Source organism: Xyrauchen texanus, chromosome 41 (genome assembly GCF_025860055.1).
Source record: "Xyrauchen texanus isolate HMW12.3.18 chromosome 41, RBS_HiC_50CHRs, whole genome shotgun sequence".
NCBI lineage: Eukaryota > Metazoa > Chordata > Actinopteri > Cypriniformes > Catostomidae > Xyrauchen > Xyrauchen texanus.
In genome coordinates this window covers 5891828-5913605 of record NC_068316.1, presented here as the reverse complement: position 1 = coordinate 5913605, position 21778 = coordinate 5891828, and the positions used below count along the sequence as shown (strand labels likewise).

General features: G+C 37.4%; 1 protein-coding gene across 4 annotated transcripts in view; it reads right to left on the bottom strand.

Moving 5' to 3' along the window:
* Positions 1–724: 724 nt before the first annotated feature.
* The window catches only part of LOC127634269 (arf-GAP with GTPase, ANK repeat and PH domain-containing protein 3-like), a 217595-nt gene continuing 196541 nt past the window's right edge, over positions 725–21778 (bottom strand). For 2 of the 4 annotated variants that reach the window (XM_052113740.1, XM_052113741.1), the window contains exons 14-18: positions 21494–21648; positions 21212–21302; positions 20465–20687; positions 2608–2863; positions 725–2288 (exon numbers count right to left, since the gene is read on the bottom strand). In XM_052113740.1, coding sequence (XP_051969700.1) covers positions 2085–2288; positions 2608–2863; positions 20465–20687; positions 21212–21302; positions 21494–21648 — 929 coding nt within the window. In that variant the 3' untranslated portion in view covers positions 725–2084. The remainder of the gene's footprint in view (positions 2289–2607; positions 2864–20464; positions 20688–21211; positions 21303–21493; positions 21649–21778) is intronic. The other 2 variants (XM_052113742.1, XM_052113743.1) reach the window with 2 other exon arrangements.

Below are 21778 nucleotides of genomic sequence, written 5' to 3'. Positions count from 1 at the left end.
AAAGGCTACATGTAAAATAGAAATGAATAGATGATTGGTGATTTGCTATCTTGAACCAATGCTACAAATCGTAATGCCTTATCCAGCAGTCTTTAGTGTCATAGTACCAGGCTAAGGGCACAATGGTGGTACAACTGTTAACATGTTAAGTTTCATGGTAAAGGAATATTCTGGGTTTAATAATAATACAGTTAAGATCAATCGACAGCATTAGTGTCATAATGTTGATTGTCACATAAACTCATTTTGACTCGGACCTCCATTTCTTTAAAAGAAAAGAAAAAATGTGTGGTTAAAGTGAGACACATACAATGGAAGTGAATGGGGTCAACTTTTGGAGGGTTTAAAAGACAGAAATGAGAAGCGTATACTTTTACAAATGCACTTCCTGGATATAACTTTACAAAGAAAAGTTTAGTAAGGGATGTTATCAAACAAAAATCACACTAACCCGCATCTACAAATTGGCCTTATTAGCTTCCTTTGTAAGTGTCTCGCTGTAACCCAGATTTTTTGCTTTTATAAAGAAAAGGAGGGACACGTTGAAATATATTTTTGTAGTGATGAACATTATGCCACAAATGCTGCCGATAGAGATAGTATTTAACCCGGAATATTCCTTTAAACATGCACATAATGTGTATATTTAATCCAATAATATGAAGAAAAGAAAAATCATAATATATATATATATATATATATATATATATATATATATATATATATATATATATATATATATATATATATGATTTAAAACATATATGATTTAAAAAATTAAAAAAATCCCATGATGTCCCAGGTCACTGAAATAAATAAATAAATAAATAATATATATGTATAAAGAAAATGTGTATATTAGACCCATTAAATGTTTTGCATTGTGACATTTTCATGACAAGCACATATTTTCTCCTTACTGTAATGCGATGACACATTTATTTTTATTACTATTCGTATTAGCTATTCCCAATGAAGATCCTCAATAAATGTTTATTACTGTAATACAGTTATTTTTATTGAATTACAGTGAAAAATTACTATAATAAAATGTTTTATTTAAATCTGCATAAATTAAAGGCAGTATAAAAAAATACTATGATGATGTCTAAATGCTTACCAATTTAAAAGCAAAAACTAAATGCCCAGATGCATTACAGTAATGAGAGTCTAAGTGGAAATGTGCTTAATTGCCATGAAAATGTCAAAATGCAACAACAACAATAACAAAAAGTAAAATAATGGCAAAAAATAGGTTACATTTTCTTTACGCAAATATATAATATATTTTCTCATTTATTTATTTTGATATAAGGATGAAATATTACCTGGAAAATTTCTTGACAGGTTTTCTGGGAATAACCCATTTAACATAAACAGGTTTCATATGCTTTGAAGGATGATGAAACATGTGTGCAAACTAGGGTTATTTAAAACAAATCCCTAAAAATAAAAACTTGTTTTGTTTAGAACCTGTTGCCAAAACATAAGATATTTTGTTCTATAGAGTACATACAATATAAGATTGTGGCAGGGCGGAGGGCGGGGCCGGGTTGTGATTCTACACACCCGGTCCCTTATCTGGCTAATCAAGCCTCCGAGAGGGATAAAGGCCGACTGCGGAAGATAGTGCGGGAGAGAGAGATCGTTTACGGGCATGTCCGTCATGTGTGTGTGTTTTTGATTTTTGTTTAAGCCCTGCCCTCCACCCTGCCACATTGATCCTTAAAAAAAAAATAACTTTGTCCATTTCTGTAGCTTAAAAGTAACTCACCAAATGAGCGTTGATAAGGTTAATACTGCTGTCTCTTGCTGTACGCTAACATCTGCCTCAACAGGAAGTTGTAATGGGTTTACATGACACACGCGTCACTATGCACAGTATTCCTAACAATGACAATATCGGATCTGCAACATACTGCTGAGGAAAGTGATGTCATTTAACGAGAACAGACTCTACATGAACATCAAAATCACTGGCGCCCACTGAGACACATGAACATTCAGTGAAGGGACACTAAAGACAGAGCATTAGGACACTGCAGGCTTATAGTATGGTGCATAGAATTATTTCCTGCACACTATTACATGATGCTAACACTACGGTTCAGCTCGCATTGAGCGTTGTTGTTGACGTTTTGTCTGGTGGCCGTGGGTGTCGACAGATCGCTTTCGCCAGGGCAGCCATGTTGGATGAGGACGTCGGTGCACTCCTGACTTCTTGCACACTGGGCGTATGACAGGGGGGTCTGACCACGGGCATCACAGCTCTTTACGTCCACTCCATACTGGGACAGGACAAGAAAGACGGAGAACATGTATAGGATACTTTGTGAAATCACACTCATTTACATTACATTTACATTTATGCATTTGGCAGACGCTTTTATCCAAAGCGACTTACGGTGCAATTATTACAGGGACAATCCCCCCGGAACAACCTGGAGTTAAGTGCCTTGCTCAAGGACACAATGGTGGTGGCCGTGGGGTTAGAACCTGTGACCTTCTGATTAACAGTGCTGTGCTTTAGCCACTACGCCACCACCACTCTCAATGTACTACTTTCATGCATACTGCAACCTAAGATTTGATCCAATAAATTCTTACCCATATAAGCAGTTGTGTGATGACCACATTCGCCATCGCGCAGGACAGATGCAGGGCGGTGCGTCCATCTCCGTCCCCGTACGTCTCATTGACCTCTTCCTTGGTGCCGTGAGCGAGCAGGAGAACCACCAGCCTCAGGTCATCCTCTACGACCGCCCGCAGAAGCTGCTGTCCCAGTGGCACGTCAGACTGAGGAAGCCCCACCAGGAACAACTTCTGCTCATACTTCGCCCGGATCCAGCGTTCCTTCTCTTCCCTGAGAGAGAGAGAGAGGAGACCCACAAGGTTCAGGTTTAGGACCTTGTTTATTGTTCAACTGGCATTCAAATCTATGCCAGTTGATCTAACAGAGAGTATTATTCCACTAAGGCAAGCATCACTATTAATACTGTTCAATACTTAAGGTTAGGGATTGGAATAAACTTATCCTGTATTGTTTCTGCTACGGACATGAATCATACCTCAAAATGTGCTGTTTGTTATGAAATATGTTGTATTACTTTGACTGGCAGTGAAGTGATTTGACTTAAAATGTTTACCAGACAGGTACCCAAGACATTGGGATGGGTTCTTCTGACTCTGCCAATAAGAAAACTACCTAGCAACAACCCAGAACATCCTATCATCCTACCACACACTTTGTGGTGGCAAATTAAGTACTGGTAAGCGCCACTCACATTTTCTTAAAGAACATTTTTAAATATAGTTGCGAATAATGGATTGATGTTAGACTCTTGTTTGAATATGTTATGATAAAGCTATTCTGAATTAGTATCAGCCCTGGTCTTCCTCCTATATTGACAAACTGCTTCTGAATAAACAGGTGCCATCATCTAGATGTGATTTTACTTGTTGGACCTTGATATATTTGATAAACTACAGTATGTGACATAGCAATATCTGACAATCCCTGAAGAGTTTGCATTTCTGACAGTAATATCAGTGACTTAAAGAAAGTCCAGAGTAATGCATTAATGGATCCATCATAGTGATGGTAGAGATCGCAAGGGATGAAGGTCAAATATACAAATCACACACTTATTCACAACTAGCTATATTGCTCGCTGGTTTTCCACCAGGATCTAGAGGGTTAAAGTCTGGCTAGCTATCGAAAGGTTACACATTGTGAACAGCATGTCTACTGTGGACAATACGGGAGTGTGTGCGTGGGGAGGAAAGCCGTGGTTTTTAATCGCTGCTGTCAGTGTTGTCAGTCCGGCCCGATGGATACCCACAAAGAAGCCCTCTCAACACTGGCCCCTCAACCCTCTAGGGGTCCGCCGGCAGCCCGCCAGATCGAAGACCCAAAGAAAAGGGCTGAAAGAGACACATTCGGGCGAGAGAATGGAGTCCAACTCTTCACCGCGTACCAGAGTTCTATCTGGTCCTCTCTATCACCCGCCCGCCCCCTCTTCTCTCTTCCGCTGGCATTCACTGACGATGGCGAGGGGTACGGTGCAAAATTAAAATCGATACGAGTGTATCTGAGCATGCTCAGTGCAGGTCTGACCTTCTGACCCCATGCGGCGGGTGATAAGACGAGCAGAAAGGAGCTGTTGTTTGCCTTGCTGGGGTGAGTGACAGACAGGAGAGAGAGACAGAGAGAGAGCTGATAGAGGTAAAGAGTGTCTAGAGAGATGTCGGGTGACAGGCTTCCCTTGGGACGCTACTCCACAAAGCCACCATAATGACACTGCCAAAGCTATCGCCAACATTTACAACATAAAACCAACAAAGTGATAGACGAGAATGACAAAATAGTGACAGCTAAAGCTATAGATTTGATTGGCAAGCAATTAATTATACTTATTAAAGTATGACTCTATACTTGCCAGTAATAATGTATTATTATTTGCAAGGCAGCACTGTATTGATGTTCTTCAAACATTCTATTTTTACAAATTTTGTGCAATTAATTCAGCTTAAACTACTTAACATGCAGACTCCATTCAAACTTTGGTTTGTAGATCATTTCAGACTTAGCCGTTCAGACCAAATGTATTCTTATGCTAAAAATCAAGAATGCGGCATAAATAGAACAAACACAGGTGCCTCAAGACACGTTTTTAAAGTTGTGAAAAAATCAGAAAAATGCTGCACTCCTGCAATGAGATACTGAAAACACAGTGAAGCGTGGCACAGTGGTCAATCACATCTGTCTAACACAGATAAACAAACAATCGAAAAACAGCGCAGACAGACACAAAAAAGCATTCAAAAAAGCATCATCATCATAATAAAAAAATAATTGCCGCTCATGCAAGACCCTCGATAAACAGCGAGAAGCAGCGCAATGGTCAAATATGTCCATCTAGAGCATGTTTATATAGAAAAACTATTTAAAAAAAAACAATAACATGGGCAGACATGAAAACGCATTCAAAACACAATTAAAAAACATCGGCACTCCTGTACAAAATACTGAAAATACACAGATGCAGTGCAATGGTCAAAGATGTCCATCTAGTGCATGTTAATATAGAAAAACAATAATAATAAAAAACAACATGGACAGACACAAAAACACATTCAAAACACAATAATAAAACATTGGTACTCCTGTGCAAAATGCTGAAAATACAGTGAGATGCAGCGCAATGGACAAAGATGTCCATCTAATGCATATTTACATAGAAAAACAATTGAAAACAACACAGAGAGATGCAAAAACTTTTAAAAACACGGCTTCTAAAAATGCTACACTCTTGAGCTAGGTGTCTGATTAATGCAGTTTAAAGATTAAAGCTTTTGCCAACTAAGAACTTTGGCAAAAGTCAAGCCATTTTTGTAATTTTAATTTTTGGAGAGAGTAATGCACGCATTTGTATCATCACGTTTGGACTACTGTAATTCCTTATATGTAGGGATTAGTCAATCAATGTTGACACGATTGCAAATTGTTCAAAAATGCTGCAGCAAGATTGTTGACAGGTTCTCAAAAGCGGGACCACATCACTCCAATTTTGTTTTCTTTACATTGGTGGCCAATCCGTTATGGATTGATTTTAAGATTTAGTTAAATGGTATGGCACCACCCTATCTCTCAGCTTTATTACAGATATACTTACTGTCAAGATCAATTAGGTCCTCTGACCAAAAATTACTGATTATCCCTAGGTCTAGACAAAAACTTTGGGGTGATCGTTCTTTTTCAGTGTTGGCTCTGAAGCAATGGAATATTCTGCCTTTGCATATTAGAACTGCATCCACATATCTTTTAAATCTCTTTTAAAAACTCACATTTTTTCTCTGGCTTTCTTGTCTAACTCTTACTGATATGTTGCCGATTTGTTAGTAGCTTGTTGTTTTTAATGTGAGAAGTTAGATGTATGTGTTGTATAATATTAGTGTTTTGTGTATTTTTGCTCTGTTGTACAGCACATTGGTCAACTACCCTGTGTTTTTAATTGTGCTATATTACCTAGGTGCTGAAAAAGCAGAAAGCCGCCTGTCTAGCGCACGTTTACATAAAAAAAAACTTATGAAAAAAAGGGGCATGGACAGATGCAAAAATGCTTTCAAAAACAGCGTGGACAGAAGCAAAAAATGTGGCATCAAAAAGACTTAGCACTCTTGCGCAAGACTCAAAAACAGCGAGATGCAACGCAATGGTCAAAGGCATCCATCTAGCACATGTTTATATAGAAGTTTGGTGTGAATGGCCCCTTTACATTTATTCATTTAGCAGACACTGTTATACAAAGCGACTTACTAATGAGGAATACAGCAAAAACGATTAATCCTAAAGAGGCAATAATATAAGAAATGCTGCAATACTGCAAAAAAAAAAAAAAAGAAATTGCAAGATAATTGTCGTTCCAACAGTAAGGTGGAAGTAAATGTTCAGAAGAGTGATTCTGTGCCTCTAAAAGATGGTACCACCTCTAAGTCTGCTATTTCTTTTCTTTATACATTTTAAGAAATTAAAGATTGACATTTAAGTCTGGAAATCTCCCATCATATAATTATTAGAATGTTCGGTATTGACATAACTGCATATTTGCATAATGAATTGTGACTGGTCTTCTAAACTTAGACTGCCTTATGTATTTATGCATACTCCATACAGGGGTGCTTATTACAAGATGATACATCTGAGCAGCATGCTTTCATTCACTTCATATCACATGTTAATTACAGCAGCAGTGATTGGTGGAACAATGGGAGTCCAAATGAACCCATGCCCGTTCATTATCCTTAGGACCAGAGCAATCAACAGACGCTTCCTCTGATGGGGACCGACTCACATGCCACGACTACATTCAGTAGCCTTTCAACTTGGACAAAATGTACAGAGAATAGGAAGGCAAAATAATAGTATAAAAGAGCATCATTCTTTTAATAATTTCAAAGTTGACTATTAGAATCCAAGCAAATCCACCTGACCTAACACTACCGGATTCCTCAAATTAATTAACAGTGTTTTCTAAGGCAAGCATCAGTATTACTAATGAAGTTAAGTGTTATGGATTTGTACTGTTACTTTTCAAAGCATCTGGACATTTGATTTTGACCTGGTGGAAAATAAAATATAAAAACAAATCCCACAGACTTGCATAGAGCCAGTAAGCAACCGCCTAGCAACTACCCAGAACACCTTAGCAACCAACCACACCACCTTCGCATTGTAGAGGCAAGTTTTACACGGTCAAGAACAAATGAAATATTTCCAAAAATGTATAAATCTAGGCAAAATCTGGTAACACTTTACAGTAAGGTTCCATTTGTTAATATTAGTTAACAACATTAGTTTACATGAACTAATAATAAACAATGCTTTAACAGAATTAAATCAAAAGTTGTTTATGATAACATTAGTTAATGCACTATGAACTGAATTTTAATTAACTAACATAAAGATGATTTAATGCTGTAAAATATATATATTGTTCATTGTTAGTTCATGATTCCTAATGCATTAACTAATGTTAACAAATTGAACCATATTGTAAAGTGTTCCTCAAATCTTCTAATAATGCCCTCAAAATAATCTCAACAATCTGTAATCAATGTCTTATGGGGTAAAATGCACCATGCCAAGGTGTCATTAAAATAATTATTTAAAAAAAACAACCAAACAAACTTGACCCAAAATACCAAAAATTAACAACTTAATGGCTAATTAAATTACTCAAGTCGGCAGTTACGTTACAGCTTTTTCAAGCATTTTAGATAAGCACTCAAAGACGACGAACAAAACAAGCTTTATGAAGCAGAACAAATGTTGTGGCATCTCTATACTGAAAATCAGTTATCTCATGCGTCTATTATCTTCCCCCAAAGACAATTCTGTGTGTACGAACAAGTGTTGCTTAAGACACTTTTGCAACAAAGGCACAAACTAATTAAGAAAGCCACATCTTTAATGACGGTTCCCTGAAAATCTTGACAGCTCTTTGTGAACAAGGCCGAGAGCAATTGAATGGACTCTGGGCACAGTGCATTTTTCTTCAGAGAGAGAGAGAAAGAGAGAGAGAGAGAGAGAGTGAGAGAGAGAGAGTGAGTGTTTAATTAGCCCCCTCTCCTCCTTCAGCAGTCAATCTTTCAAAGCTTATTTTTCTTCTGAAGAGACCCACCCTGTTGTTCTCCCTCTCTTCATTTGAATTTTTTACAGGAAATCCACCATGCCAACGCAGGGGTGTAAGAGGGTGGGCGACTCTCAAAACTTTTAGAGTGGACACTAAGGAGAGATGTTTGCAAGTGCATGGGATTCTGGGAAAGAGGGGGTGAGTTTACACTAATTAACGAGGGAGACTGACTTTGCCAAGTTGAAGGATAGAGAGGCTTAAGGCCCAGTCACACCGAACAAATTTTGCATCCCTTTGCACTGTTTTTTAATAGTTTTTCTATATACATACACACTAGACGGACACCTTTGACCGTGGCAGGTCATCTCCCTGTTTTTTCTACAGCAGAGCCACCTCTAAGTCTGCTATTTCTTTTCTTTATCAATTTTAAGAAATTAAAGATTGACATTTAAGTCTGGAAATCTCTCATCACATAATTATCAGAAAGTTCAGTATTGACATATTTGCATAATGTGCATTTTTAATGTACACTAGCGACTGACGCTAGAGGCTGCAGTCTTTAGCCCCCTCGTTTGCACGACCGCCTCCCATGCCGGAGATGCCGGTTCGAATCCCGTTTTCCGTGGGTCAAGGAGGACCGGTTACACCTCTCCACACTACAATGTGAAGAAAGCAATTTCAAATGTATCCACTTGGGAGAGCATTTTCGATAAGTTTTCATGACAAAAACGTAGTCTCAGTGTGGACGGAAGGCCATAATGTAGAGAAAAAGATGCGTTTTAAAACGAAAACCTATTTGTGTGGACAAGGCAAGATAAATAAAAAGGCATTTTTGTTTTGTAACGTGCCATTTACACAGTCGTTTTCGAACGTTTTTCAAAAGTGTTAATGCTTACCCCCCCCCCCCCAAAAAAAAACAAACTAAACAAACAAACAAACTTGTGGCCCTGAAAAACAACTCTCCTTGTTGTTCCAAAAACTTCCAGTCGCCTCTGAAGGATTGCAGTGTGAAGGATGTACAAAGTAACATTTATCTTTAACAACACTATCAATGTGGATAGCAGGCACAACAACACTTCTACAACATGGGCCACCATCTTGTTTGTTTTGGGTTGAATGGATCACATGACTATGTCACATGACAACAAATATAATTGTTTTTGAATATCTCAGTTTTCCCAGTCCACACTATAACGAAAAGCTTTCGAAAAGCTCTGTTTTCGCAAAACCGCTGTCTGAGTGTTGACCACTTTGAAAATGTACAGTATATGGATTAATGAAGACATAGTCTTAGATTCATTAACAGTGTTTCCAAAAACACCCAAACAAATCAAAATACCTATGATTAAAGATTCTATCATTATTTAACACCCTCGTGTTGTTGTTTCAAACCCATATGATTATATTTCATCCATGGAACAAAAGGAGTTATTCTGAAGAATGTTCACGCTTCCTGAGAATACAATGAAAGTTAATGGGTTCAGGGGCTGTTGAGTATATTTGAATGTCTGTGTACATTCAAATATTGCACAACAAATTATATCATGTAAGGTTTGATGTCAATGTGCAGTTATGAGACATGCAAGAGATAATGATGTCATTGACGTCAAACCTGGCGCAATGCGTCTTTATATGCCATATTTGGATGCATGTTATTTTCAGCAAATTATGGTCTGTACGGTAACGCAAAGCTATATTGTGTCTATAGAAGACTTGGAATATTCAGCACAAGTGGACTGCTTTTATGGTGCTTTTTTAGCTCAACAACCCACCGTTTTGTTGTATAAAAAAGATCAGCTTTTAAATTCTGGGTGAACTATTCTTTTAAGTATCTATAAAGGTCTCATATACATAAATATATATGTCCACTGCTCTTGAGTAAGTTTTTAAACACTCTCTCACTCTGTTTACAGTCACCTGCTTGGAAAAGGAAGGAGGAAGATTTCAGAAGCAGCAACAAGCATCTCAAATAGCTCCGGCCATTGCCACTTGAAAGGAGATGTGTGAAAGAGAGGAAGAGAGGGGCTGGTAATCCCGCCTCAGACTTTTGTTTGAAATGGAGACCCAATCCAAACACAGGGCACTGTTTGGAGGGTATATGGGAGAAAGCTGAGAAGCCATGAAAAGACACTTCCTCTCGGCAGGAGGAAGGAAAATAAAATGTGCAGCTTTAGCGTGTCAAAAGCGAGGGAGGGACGAGGAGGCCACGAAAGAGTGATGGGATGGAGAGAAGATTCTCTCTGCAGGGGGAGAAAACCACATTCAGGAAATAAGGCCCATGGCTGCCCCTCAAACACACACACGCACACACACAGTACACACATATTTGCAGTGAATATCAGGGTTGCTTGGGGGACTCTAGAATGTTAGAGACTACCAAGTTCGAAAAGGGGACAAAATATGAGGGATACTTTTACTATAGAACTAACTATAAATGCTGTTTACTGCTTCGAAGTAAGAAATAACTAAATTAGCACTTATTAATATCAATATATATTCTGTATTGAATCATTAAAGACAACATGAAATTAACCCCATTTACTTTCTTAATATTTTTTCTTTAATGTACATCATTTTATTAATTAATGTACATGTTTATTTACGAATGTATTCCGGTATAGGCCTCTATGTATTGACAAATGCAAAAAGCAACAACCTGGATGTAAGCCTTGTTGTTGTAATAAATAAAATAAATAAATGTTCAAATAATAACAAATGTAAATAAAAATATTAAATAAATGTAAATATATAATGTTAGTGTTTCCATGGCGATGAAACAACTTCTCTTACCTTATTATTTTCTCATTTATTTAAAATATTCATGTATACGTCTATTTACTAATGCATTAAAACAGCAAGGTGTAAGTCTAGTTGGGCAAGTAAATAAATACATTTCAAAACATTGTATCAAAATGTAATGAATAATAATAATAATACAAAATAAATAAATAAATAAATACATGTAATAAAAATACATGTAAATACTAATAAATAAATGTTAATAACATTTAATATAAAAAAAAAATACAAGTTAATACTAATAAATAAATACATAATTTTAATAAATAAATAAAAATACATATTTGTAAATATGTTGGTGTTCCCACACTTTTCTTCTGACATAGCCAAGGCTGGCAAGTAAAAACAATATTTTCCAATAATATTACAGCCCACTTTTAACAAACCAATCAAATTCCAGCTAACGTTTCACTCTGAAATGTGTAACATTATGTGTTGAGAATGTAATTTTTTCTTTTAAGACTGCCACAAATACAAACTAAATACTAAAGAGATAAATATAAACATAGATAATAGTGTTATTTTAGGCCAGATTACATTTACATTTATGCATTTGGCAGACGCTTTTATACAAAGCGACTTACAGTGCAATTATTACAGGGACAATCCCCCCGGAGCAACCTGGAGTTAAGTGCCTTGCTCAAGGACACAATGGTTGTGGCTGTGGGGATCGAACCAGTGTCCTTCTGATTAACAGTTATGTGCTTTAGTCCACTAAGCCACAACCACTCCAGATAGAGTAAATTGTAAAAGTAGAGAAAGGGATCCATTGATATTCTGGCTTTGTTCTAATCTCACCTGACCCTAATGATCATGAAAACCACTAAATGATTCCTCTCGCCCTGCCCAGAGTATCAGATACACATGAATGCACTCCAATACGAAGGAAGAAACAACAGGGTAATTACTCAACTCTGACTAAACAGCACACACCAGCCAACGAGGGACTTGGCTGAGGAGGTGCCATTCTGGGTCCCTATGTAGCGCACACTCAAGGGGAGGCATCTCTCCAGAAAGGCTGAAAAGCAATTGGGCATGCAAGTGAAAGTGGACCATCTGAGACACAAATGAGGAGGGCGTGGACCAAGGTGAATGGCCTCGGCATGAAGTGACCAATCAGCTGGCAGTAAAAGGAAGTGAATGAGTTCATGGAGGTAAGTGGGGCTCAGAGGAAAGAAAACTTCAGAAGGGGCTCGCCGGCACACAAACACAAAACAAAACCCCTGAAATTCTCAAAAGACACATCAAACAGAGGGGAAGGCACATTCTAACAGCCCTCTCAGCAGGGATGGAGTGTTTATAAAGGAGTGGGAGGAAGAGAGATAGAAAGAGGGGGCCGGGGTTGTGTTTGCAATGAGACAATGTATTGCTGTGGCATGCATATTTTGACTTCTGACAGCGGTAGTGTATGCAGTCCACTTTTATGAGTGACAAAAAGGGTTTTCCTTGTACAAGGCACTAAATGCACAAGTTTTTTTCACAAACAGAAGCCTTTGATTTTGTACTGTTTTTAACTGATAAAGCTCCGTTTTATAAAATGAATATTAAATACAAAAAATGTGCAGACCATACAAAACATTTAGCTTTTTTTTGGGATTTGCTGGCTATAAAAGAAAAACCACAACAAATAAATAATAATAATTATAATAATATATAATGTAAATAATATAATATTTTTTTTTACATTAATATATATATATGTGCGTGTGTGTATAAAATATATACATACATATACATACATACATACCTACATACATAACCTACATACATAATGAAATAGACTATTGTGGAAAAAGTATTTTGAAAAATTTCATGCAACAGAATGTACAATATTACGTAAATGAGAGAGAGAAGATAGTCACTAAATGTCAAGCATTTTCCATACCAATATTTCTGTCATACAAGGCAATATAAGCCATAAAAGGCCTATGGCCCAAATTAAAATATGTATCTTGTTATGGGGTGAAGTACAGTACATGTGAAATTTTTGATGCCTTTACTGGTATATTCTGTAAATATTCATGTTTTATTCAACATTCGATTTCAAACACATCCAATTATTGTTTAAAATTAGTTCATTTATTTGTTAGTTTTCTATTTGAACCTAATAAATACATATAATCAATTCAAAGTACAAATATGATCTGATTTTTAACCTCTTGTCCTGCTTTAAAATAATCTTACAAACAAATAGGTTAACACTCAGACCTTACTGCAATAAAAAAAAATAAAATGCTAAGAAGTTAACAATGCGAAGGGGTGAAATGAAAATAAGTCCTGCAAAGAAAAAAGAGGACAGGTGGGGAAAAAAGAGGAAGGATTGACACCATGTAAGAGAAGGAATGAGGTTACTGAAGTGATTTATTTGTATTAGTGCCACTGCCCTGTGGCAAAGACGCAACGGCAAATTATTTCAGAGTCAAACTGGAGGATCATCAGAGCTATTACCTGCTCTGGCCGAAGGCCACCATGTGTGTGTTTGTGTGTGTGTGCGCACATTTTAGAGATTGTGAAAGCACAATAGCTATCTCTTTCTGTCCAGACTCAAAAGAGCAAAGAGAGATAGAGTTATTAGTGATAAAAAGATGACATAGATATATATATATAGATATAGACAAAGATAAGAATGAATATATAGAATTAGCACATTAGTTTTAATGATACAGTAATATAACCCTAGGGCTTTTACAATTATTGGGGGCTTGTCCGGGATAACAAAATATATTTCTAACAATAAAGATTTGCATCTGTGCTAGGATTTTGTATGTGTCCAGACGTAAATCGTCAGTGTCCTGTCTCACCAACAACTGCAAAAATAATTTTAGCCTTGTAGCAGATGGGTGCCAGGAAATTACAGTATACACGAAAACTGCCAATTTCTAATTTAAGTCCTAAACACCCTCCAAAGAGTCAACCTCTGGAGTGTCTCTCTCTCTCTCTCTCTCTCTCTCTCTCGGATCATGATTTATTGTCACGCAAGAATTCATGACAAAACTGTGTAAATCTATCATAAATCTATCAATCTGTTTAATGGATTACCTAGAGAGCTCCTTGATCAATTGATGCTACTCAATAATTAAAACAATATTTATAATTGGAACTGCTGGAAACACATCAGTATCTACAGCAGGTGAGACGCATTCCATTTTCCAAGTGTGTCAACGGCTGCCAAATCTGTATTTTTAATAGGTAGGGGAAATTAAAATGGGCTGTTTAACATCAATCAGAGAGACGAAAAAAGATTATAAAACTGATTATTTTGACCACTTTTAAAGACACTGTATAAAGTTGATAAACAAATGACCACACATACTATATTATGGCCCGTTCACATCTTGTCATATTTACTGTAATTACTAGATGACAACTACTCAGAGCTGTTCATGTCCCGGGACCTCGGAAATTATTAGTTACTATGGCAACACTCATAATGCTAAAACGGACAATGTGGCTTTGTTGTTGACAACAAAAATATTTTATCTCTATTCTCTACATTAATTTATTACTTCACCTCTATGTTCTTGCAAAATAAAGAATAAAGAGAGCACTCCAGGTAACATTGGCTATAGTTAAATTTTAGGTCAAACAGAAATCTATGTAAACTACATTTAACTGTTGAGGCCGATGTCATTTTAGTTTTATTTACATAACGTCAGAATGGCCAAGTCGAAGCTTTCATAGAATCTTGTAATTAATGTAATTCCGACATTAGTGCACCTGGCACCTATCTTGCCAGGCAAATGTAAAAGTCTACAGTTAGCCTAATGAGCAATATTACATGGTGGGTGTTAAAGGGGTCATAACATGAGAAACCAAATTTGCCTTGATCTTTTGGTATATAAGAGGTCTTTGTATCATTAAAACGTCCTGCAAGTTTAATATTTTAAGACGTCCTCCCCATTCTAAACGAATCATTTATTTAATCAAGCTCAAAATACAGCTCGTTCTGGATTCATGGTTAGAAGTGACGTGTCGGTTAGAAGTGACGTACCAGCGTTTGCATATGACCGCCTCCAGCACAAGATAACTACGCTTTTAAGCGCAAAGACAACTACGCTCATTTCAGTATCGCCGTCGCCTCACAAGTGTTCAGTCGATGGACAGCGAGCTCTGACAGAGACTACTTGTGCACAGGAAAATTACGATGCCACACAGATGTGCTGTTCCTGGCTGTGGTCAAACAAAACCTCTGAATAAGCTGCCGAAAGATCCAGACGTCAGGGAAAAATGGATGCAGTTTATTTTTTGCGGACGTCCCAGTCACGGCAGTGTTAACTTAAGCGTTTGTTCTGTACATTTTAAGGATGACTGTTTTGAGAACAAATCTCAATATGATGCTGGCTTTGCCAGAAAACTGTTGCTCAAAGATAAGTCCGTGCCGACTATTCTGGGAACAACGACGACGCAAACTGTAAGTAATCTATTTTAAACTTTAAACTACTTTTTAAAGCGCAATTTCATTCATTATGAATAATCACAGTGTTTTTACTTAGTTTACTTGCATATTGTTCTGGCTGGAGGCGTCAATAATTGATACATAGGCACTGACGTTAGCCAATCATAACAGTGGGCGTTAACACTGAAGTCTTAAATGGAAAACGCCCCCAAAACAGACTGTTTGAATCAGAGGATGAGAAACAGGGTGGGAAAAGGTCATAAATCACTAGATTTTAAAAGTTTTTCTTAAAAAAAAATATATTAATACTATAATTGCACCTAAGGGAACATAATAATACAATAAAAAAAAACATGTCATGACCCCTTTAAATTTTTGCAAAAAATAAGCTTTTTATTTTTATAATAAGGACTTTGTCACCTAAGGAGCTGTTCAGACCGAACTTATCCTTGCGACAATGAAGCTAGATGAAACGCAACGCATTTAACAGAACACAGGTGTCGTTAGTTTTTACCTGACTAATGGAGTGGTGGTAGTGTAGTGGTCTAAGCACATAACTGGTAATCTGGTAATCAGAAGGACCCTGGTTCTAACCCCACAGCCACCACCATTGTGTCCATGAGCAAGGCACTTAACTCTAGGTTGCTCCGGGGGGATTGGCCAAATGCATAAATATAAATATAAATAAATATACCTGACACGGCATCTAGAACCACTAACACACATATCAGTTTGTCTAAAAACTCAGTTTTCAGTTCCCTAATATCATAATTTTCAAAGTATGCAATTATGAAGAGCGTTTATTGTATCTTTTATCGCCATGTGGATGACAGCCATAAATGTTGCAAAATCAATGCGTCTTCAAATGAAAACGTATTAGTGTGGACATGGCCTGAAAAACGTAGTGCTCCTGCGTGAGGCTCTGAAAAATGGCTGGACGCAACATTCACAGACTTTGCAGAGATGGACAAAGAGCGAGTACAGAGTAAGAGAGTACAGACGGACACAAAAAATGTGTTCATTGTGAACAGTCCTTAAAACTAGTACTTACGTTTTGCTCATGTGAAAGTGAATAAGCAATCAACCATTAAAGTACATTAAAGAAGCACATGGCTTGTGTTATGGGGTTTAAATTAGTCATCATGGCAGTACATGAGCTCAGAAAACATTGAAATTCATTTTCACCTTTGTGATGAGAGTTAAATCCATCTTGCCTGACCACACTATGTTAAAATGAGCCCTATTACTCATCTCACTGATGTCAAACAACATTTTGATGATACAAATATAATTGACAGACCAAATGCTCCAGTCATACCCATGTGTGAATTACCAACATGAACCAGAAACAAACTTTGGTAATGTGACTCAGAATAGGACTGCTGCAATTACACTGATCTTCTTTGGTAACAATGAAGGTTTTTATGAGTCTTTGTGTGCTTGACACAATTTAAATCCATTATGCTTTTCTCAAAGACCCCTTGAAATCATTTGACCGGGCGCAGTTTTCTTTCCAGTTGAAACAGGAAGTTGGGGTGGGACCATTTCTTAATTACTAATGGCCTTAAGTTTACATTACAGCTGTGAACCATGTATTTTGTTACTTGCTATTGCTAGTTAGAGGCAGGTCTTATTAGGGGGAGGGACATTTTCATTCTAGAAAGTGTCAGAGTCATAAATATTTTTGGTCAGATTTTCACTCAATTTTAAAACTAAAGTTTATTTTGTAAACTTTAAAGGTGATGTCTTTGCAGCTTTCTGTGCCACTAGACGGGAATTGCAAAATTAATGATTGTTTTCAAACAGATTTCACTGAACACTACCCCATAGGTCAGACAAATACATAGCCCTGCCCCAAACTCACACGATTGGTTGAGCCAATGTTGCTGTAACAGACAGGTGGGATTCTAATACAAACTGATTAATGTTTTCAAAGTGCTTGCACTTTTTTGGAAAATCAAGCTAAAAACAACTGCTTTATAGTCTCTATATATATTAAACTGGAATAAGAGGAAGAACTTTAAAATAGAAAAACGAACACCTATATGGAGAACACTAGCATTAAGATGGCCCCTAGTAAAACAGACATGAACTGAAAGCCATAAAACTCAAATTTTAATTTCATGGGTTGTTTAAGTCTTCATGCAATCAAATTACATAGTAAATATTGTCACTTTTAGGAAAAAACAAGCATATGCTGCCCTGATGACTATATATTGAATTTATGTGGAATCTCAATACCCACCATGTTGCAGCCATTATTCTTTGGCTAAGCAAAATCAGTTATGACGGTAATGAGATTTTCAGTTTTGTCTGAACGAGTGAGAGAGTGAGCAAGCAAGAGAACAGGAGAAATGGAGGATGCCGCGAACCATCAGATTCTCCTGACAATGAAAAACATTCCCTCCTCCGGTGGTGAGCCAGTCCCGACAACTCAAGTGTGAGGGTGGATATCAGCATCAATAATCTTTCATCAAGTCAAAAGCACTCGGCTGCAGCCCGCCAACCACTCAATAGATAACTGTGAGACATCACTTGCCTGTGAGTGAGAGAAGAATGAAGATGGAGAGGAGGGGGGAGCACCCCAGGTGGTGGGTAAATCGAAAGGGCTATCTCCTTTTACACGCTATCTCTGGCATGCACAATTTTGTAGGGCAGTTGTTACATCTTTGTTCAAGCTCTCCATTGAGGGAAAACCTTACATGGTCTTGTACACTACAACTAGATCACTTCACTCAGAATGTTTACATGCACTTTAAAAGTTTGATTTCAATCAGAATAAAATAATATTTGTCTTTCTAGAATGCCATTTGAATGCTTTAGCATAACTGTACTAAATAGTACAAGTCGGACTTTTTGCAAATTAGATAATGGGAGTTTCAATTGGCTTCGACCAGAATGTATACATATTAACCACACAACAACTGGCCTCGCTGTTGTGCGTATGCATGCACTGAAAGACAGAAGTGGTGCAAAACGTTAATTTACGTCACAAAAATGTGATAATGCATTTTGCCATGTATTCAGACTTATAGACTGTAGCTCGACTGTACTAAACTCTGATGTAGCTCGATTAGAACTGCGTATGTAAACGTACTTTCAATTTTATTGACAAATGCATTATCATTAAATCAAAGCAAATAGATACATGTATAAAAACCTTCACTATATCAAAGAACAGCACTATTAATAAAAGATGCATGATATGATTGGTGACCATATTGGTACAGGACTATATTAACCTGATTATAAATATTATATTCAATTATTGTAAGCAGATAATATAAGGGCTTATTTTAACAAATTCACACAGTATTATCTTTTGTGAAACAGTATAGATTTAAAGTATCAGCCATCATAACGATTATCAGCTATAGCATAAAAGTAATAATTGCCAAGTCTCTCCTCAGTGCAAGACACACAAAAACTCCTAAAGGACTCTCAGACTGCGAGAAAAAAGATTCTCTGGTCTGATGAAATGAAGATTGAACAGTCTGGCCTCAATTCCAAGCGTCATGTCTGGAGGAAACCAGGCACCGCTTATCACCTATGCAATATCATGCTGACGGTGAAGTATGGTGGTGATAGCATTATGCTGTGCGGGTGTTTTTCAACGGCAGGTACTGGGGGACTGGTCAGGGTTTAAGCACACAGCCAAGACAATGCAAGAGTGTCTTAGGTACAACTTTGTGAATGTCTTTGAGTGGCCCAGCCAGAGCCTGGACTTGAACCCAATCGAACATCACTGGAGAGACCTGAAAATGGCTGCCCACCTACAGTCCCCATCCAACCTGACAGAGCTTGAGAGGATCTGCAGAGAAGAATGGAAGAAAATCCCCAAATCCAGGTGAGCAAAACTTGTCACATCATACCCAAAAGACTTCAGGCTGTAAACGCTGCCAAAGGTGCTTCAACTAAGTACTGAGTAAAGGGTCTGAATAATTATGTCAATGTGATATTTCATTTTTTTCTTTTTAATAAATTTTCAAAGTTATCAAAAATCTGAATTGTGCTTTGTCATTATGGGGAATGGAGTGTAGACTGATGTGAAAAAAATATATAATTTAAAGCATTTTAGCATAAGGCTGCAACATGCAAATGAAGGGGTCTGATTACTTTCTTAATGCACTTTATAATATAGGCCTTCATATTGGTTATCAGCTATAGCATAAAAGTAATTATTGTTTTCTTTTATCAGCCAAAATTTTTGTTAGTGCATTTAACCAATTCGCACAGTATTCTCATTTGCCAAACGCTTTAGATTTAAAATATCGGCTATCATATTGTGGACCTATTGTGGACCTTCAGAATTTATGGCATAAATATATCGGCCTACCTTTCGAGCAGTGTTGGAAAGTAACAAAGTAACATCGAGACAAATGGACAAAGGAAAATGTTCTGTAGCTAATATGACTAGTATTACAATTCTACATTATGATGTATTACAACAAAATACAGGCCAGGTGGTGTCAAAGTGTCTGACTGGATTTATACCCTCAGGAGTGACTGATACACCCCCTCTGAGTGATGGATTGCTGTCAGAGCCACTGAGAGCTCTCAATTCTGCCCCAGGTTAGTGGTTTAGCACTGTAATGGTGTCCTTAATTGCCACCAAAAACACTCTTTTCTCCAGGTCATCAGAAAGATTGGGAATGTGAGCGTGTGTGTCAGGATTAAAACATGGGAAACACCTCAATACATTGCCTGAAACCAGAACAGGTGAACGACTACAGACAATGGCATATAGAGGCCCTATTTACTACAGGCAATATCTCCTGAAACATTTCTCATCTTCTTCAAAAAGCACTAATGGACCAATGATTGGGTGGGGAATTTTTTAACAATCCAGGCATTGACTAAGTTACTGACACTTCATGTAGTGCTTGCTTGAATAACACCAGGAACCCTTAAATGTTGTGGGCTTCCATAGCCTAAACAAAGAGCCAAATGTATACCTTATCATAGCCTTCATGCTCCAAGTCCAACTAAGCAGCTACTTAGCTTTCTTTGGAAATTTAATTGAGAAAAATTTACATTTATAGATTTGACAGATACATTTATTCAAAGAGAGTTTCATTTGTCTAAACATATGTCATTGACTTGACTTTGGTCAGGCAAATATGACTAGTGTCACCTGTTGCTGTCTACACCAGGTTTGGTGTACCCCTCCATGCAACCCTCCCACACACTGTTGGCCATGGTGTTCCCGATGGCTGTCATCACCATGCTGAGCTCCACCGGCCAGTCGTCTAGATCTAGAGATCGTACTCGGGACAGGTGCGTTCCAAGGTTCCTATGCATCCCGGAACACTCAATACAGATCAGAGCACCAAGATTTAGACTGGCCCAGTCTGGATCTGCAAATAAAAGGCATTCAGGGATGATTCGTTTTCAGTTCACAACATCAAAATGGATTTTATGCAATTCAACCTCTAATATATTGGTATAGTGGGTACATTTCGGCTTTGAGGTTTGATGTTATCGATGTAGCCGCATCAATATATGATTTTAGCACTTTATTAATGATTTGATTTGTGAGTGAAAGACAACTTGAATTTAGTTCGGTTCATCAGACAAAAGGATCGAATTGGCTATAGAAGACCTGGAATATAGTGCTTGAGTCATATCAGTTACTGTTATGGTAGTTTTATAAGATTTTTATCATGTCATTATGGCACATAAATCCTGTGAAAACCATATTTTGTGTTCCACCTAATAAATAAAGTCATACGGCTGGGAACGACAACAGAAATGTACTTAACATTTAAATCATACCTATAGGGCATTGAGTTATATTCTAAGGCAGCTTATGGAAAGAGGAAGGATAACTTAAACAACTGGAAATACTAACAAACATAACTGGATTTCACGTTTTACTCACTAGGGGCATCGCAGTCTGCACAGAAGCTGTTTCCCCTCACGTTCCTAATGGACTGGATGGTCAGCGCATCACTCTGACTTCCTAATCGAGACTGCACATGTGAAAGGAACAGAAATGAACAGCATGTTTATGTGTGTTAAACGAGCAACTGTTTCTCAATAACAGATGGTGCATTGCTTCCATCCACATTAGCAAACAGGAGGTGGAGAGATCATTCCAAACACAGCTTTCGCTAACTAACCCTTTTTCTTCAGGACCTTATTAAATGCAATATAATCTTACCTTATTCTTGCTGCTTTCACAGGACTGTAGACTGGCGAATATTTGGCTCTCGATGGCCTGCACCCAAAGTTCTCTTTCCTCAAACGTAGACGCCTCAAAGTGCCACATTTGACCCGTTAGAGACACAATGACGAACTCAAAAGACTCCTCTTGCTCTGAAACACACAAAAAAAGTGAAGTGTTATGCAAATAGTTATGGTTGAATTTTAAAAATCTCAAATCTCGTATTTGAAGTTTAAAGACCCTGTAAAATAAAAATGACAATTTTGCTGCTTTTAGTCCATA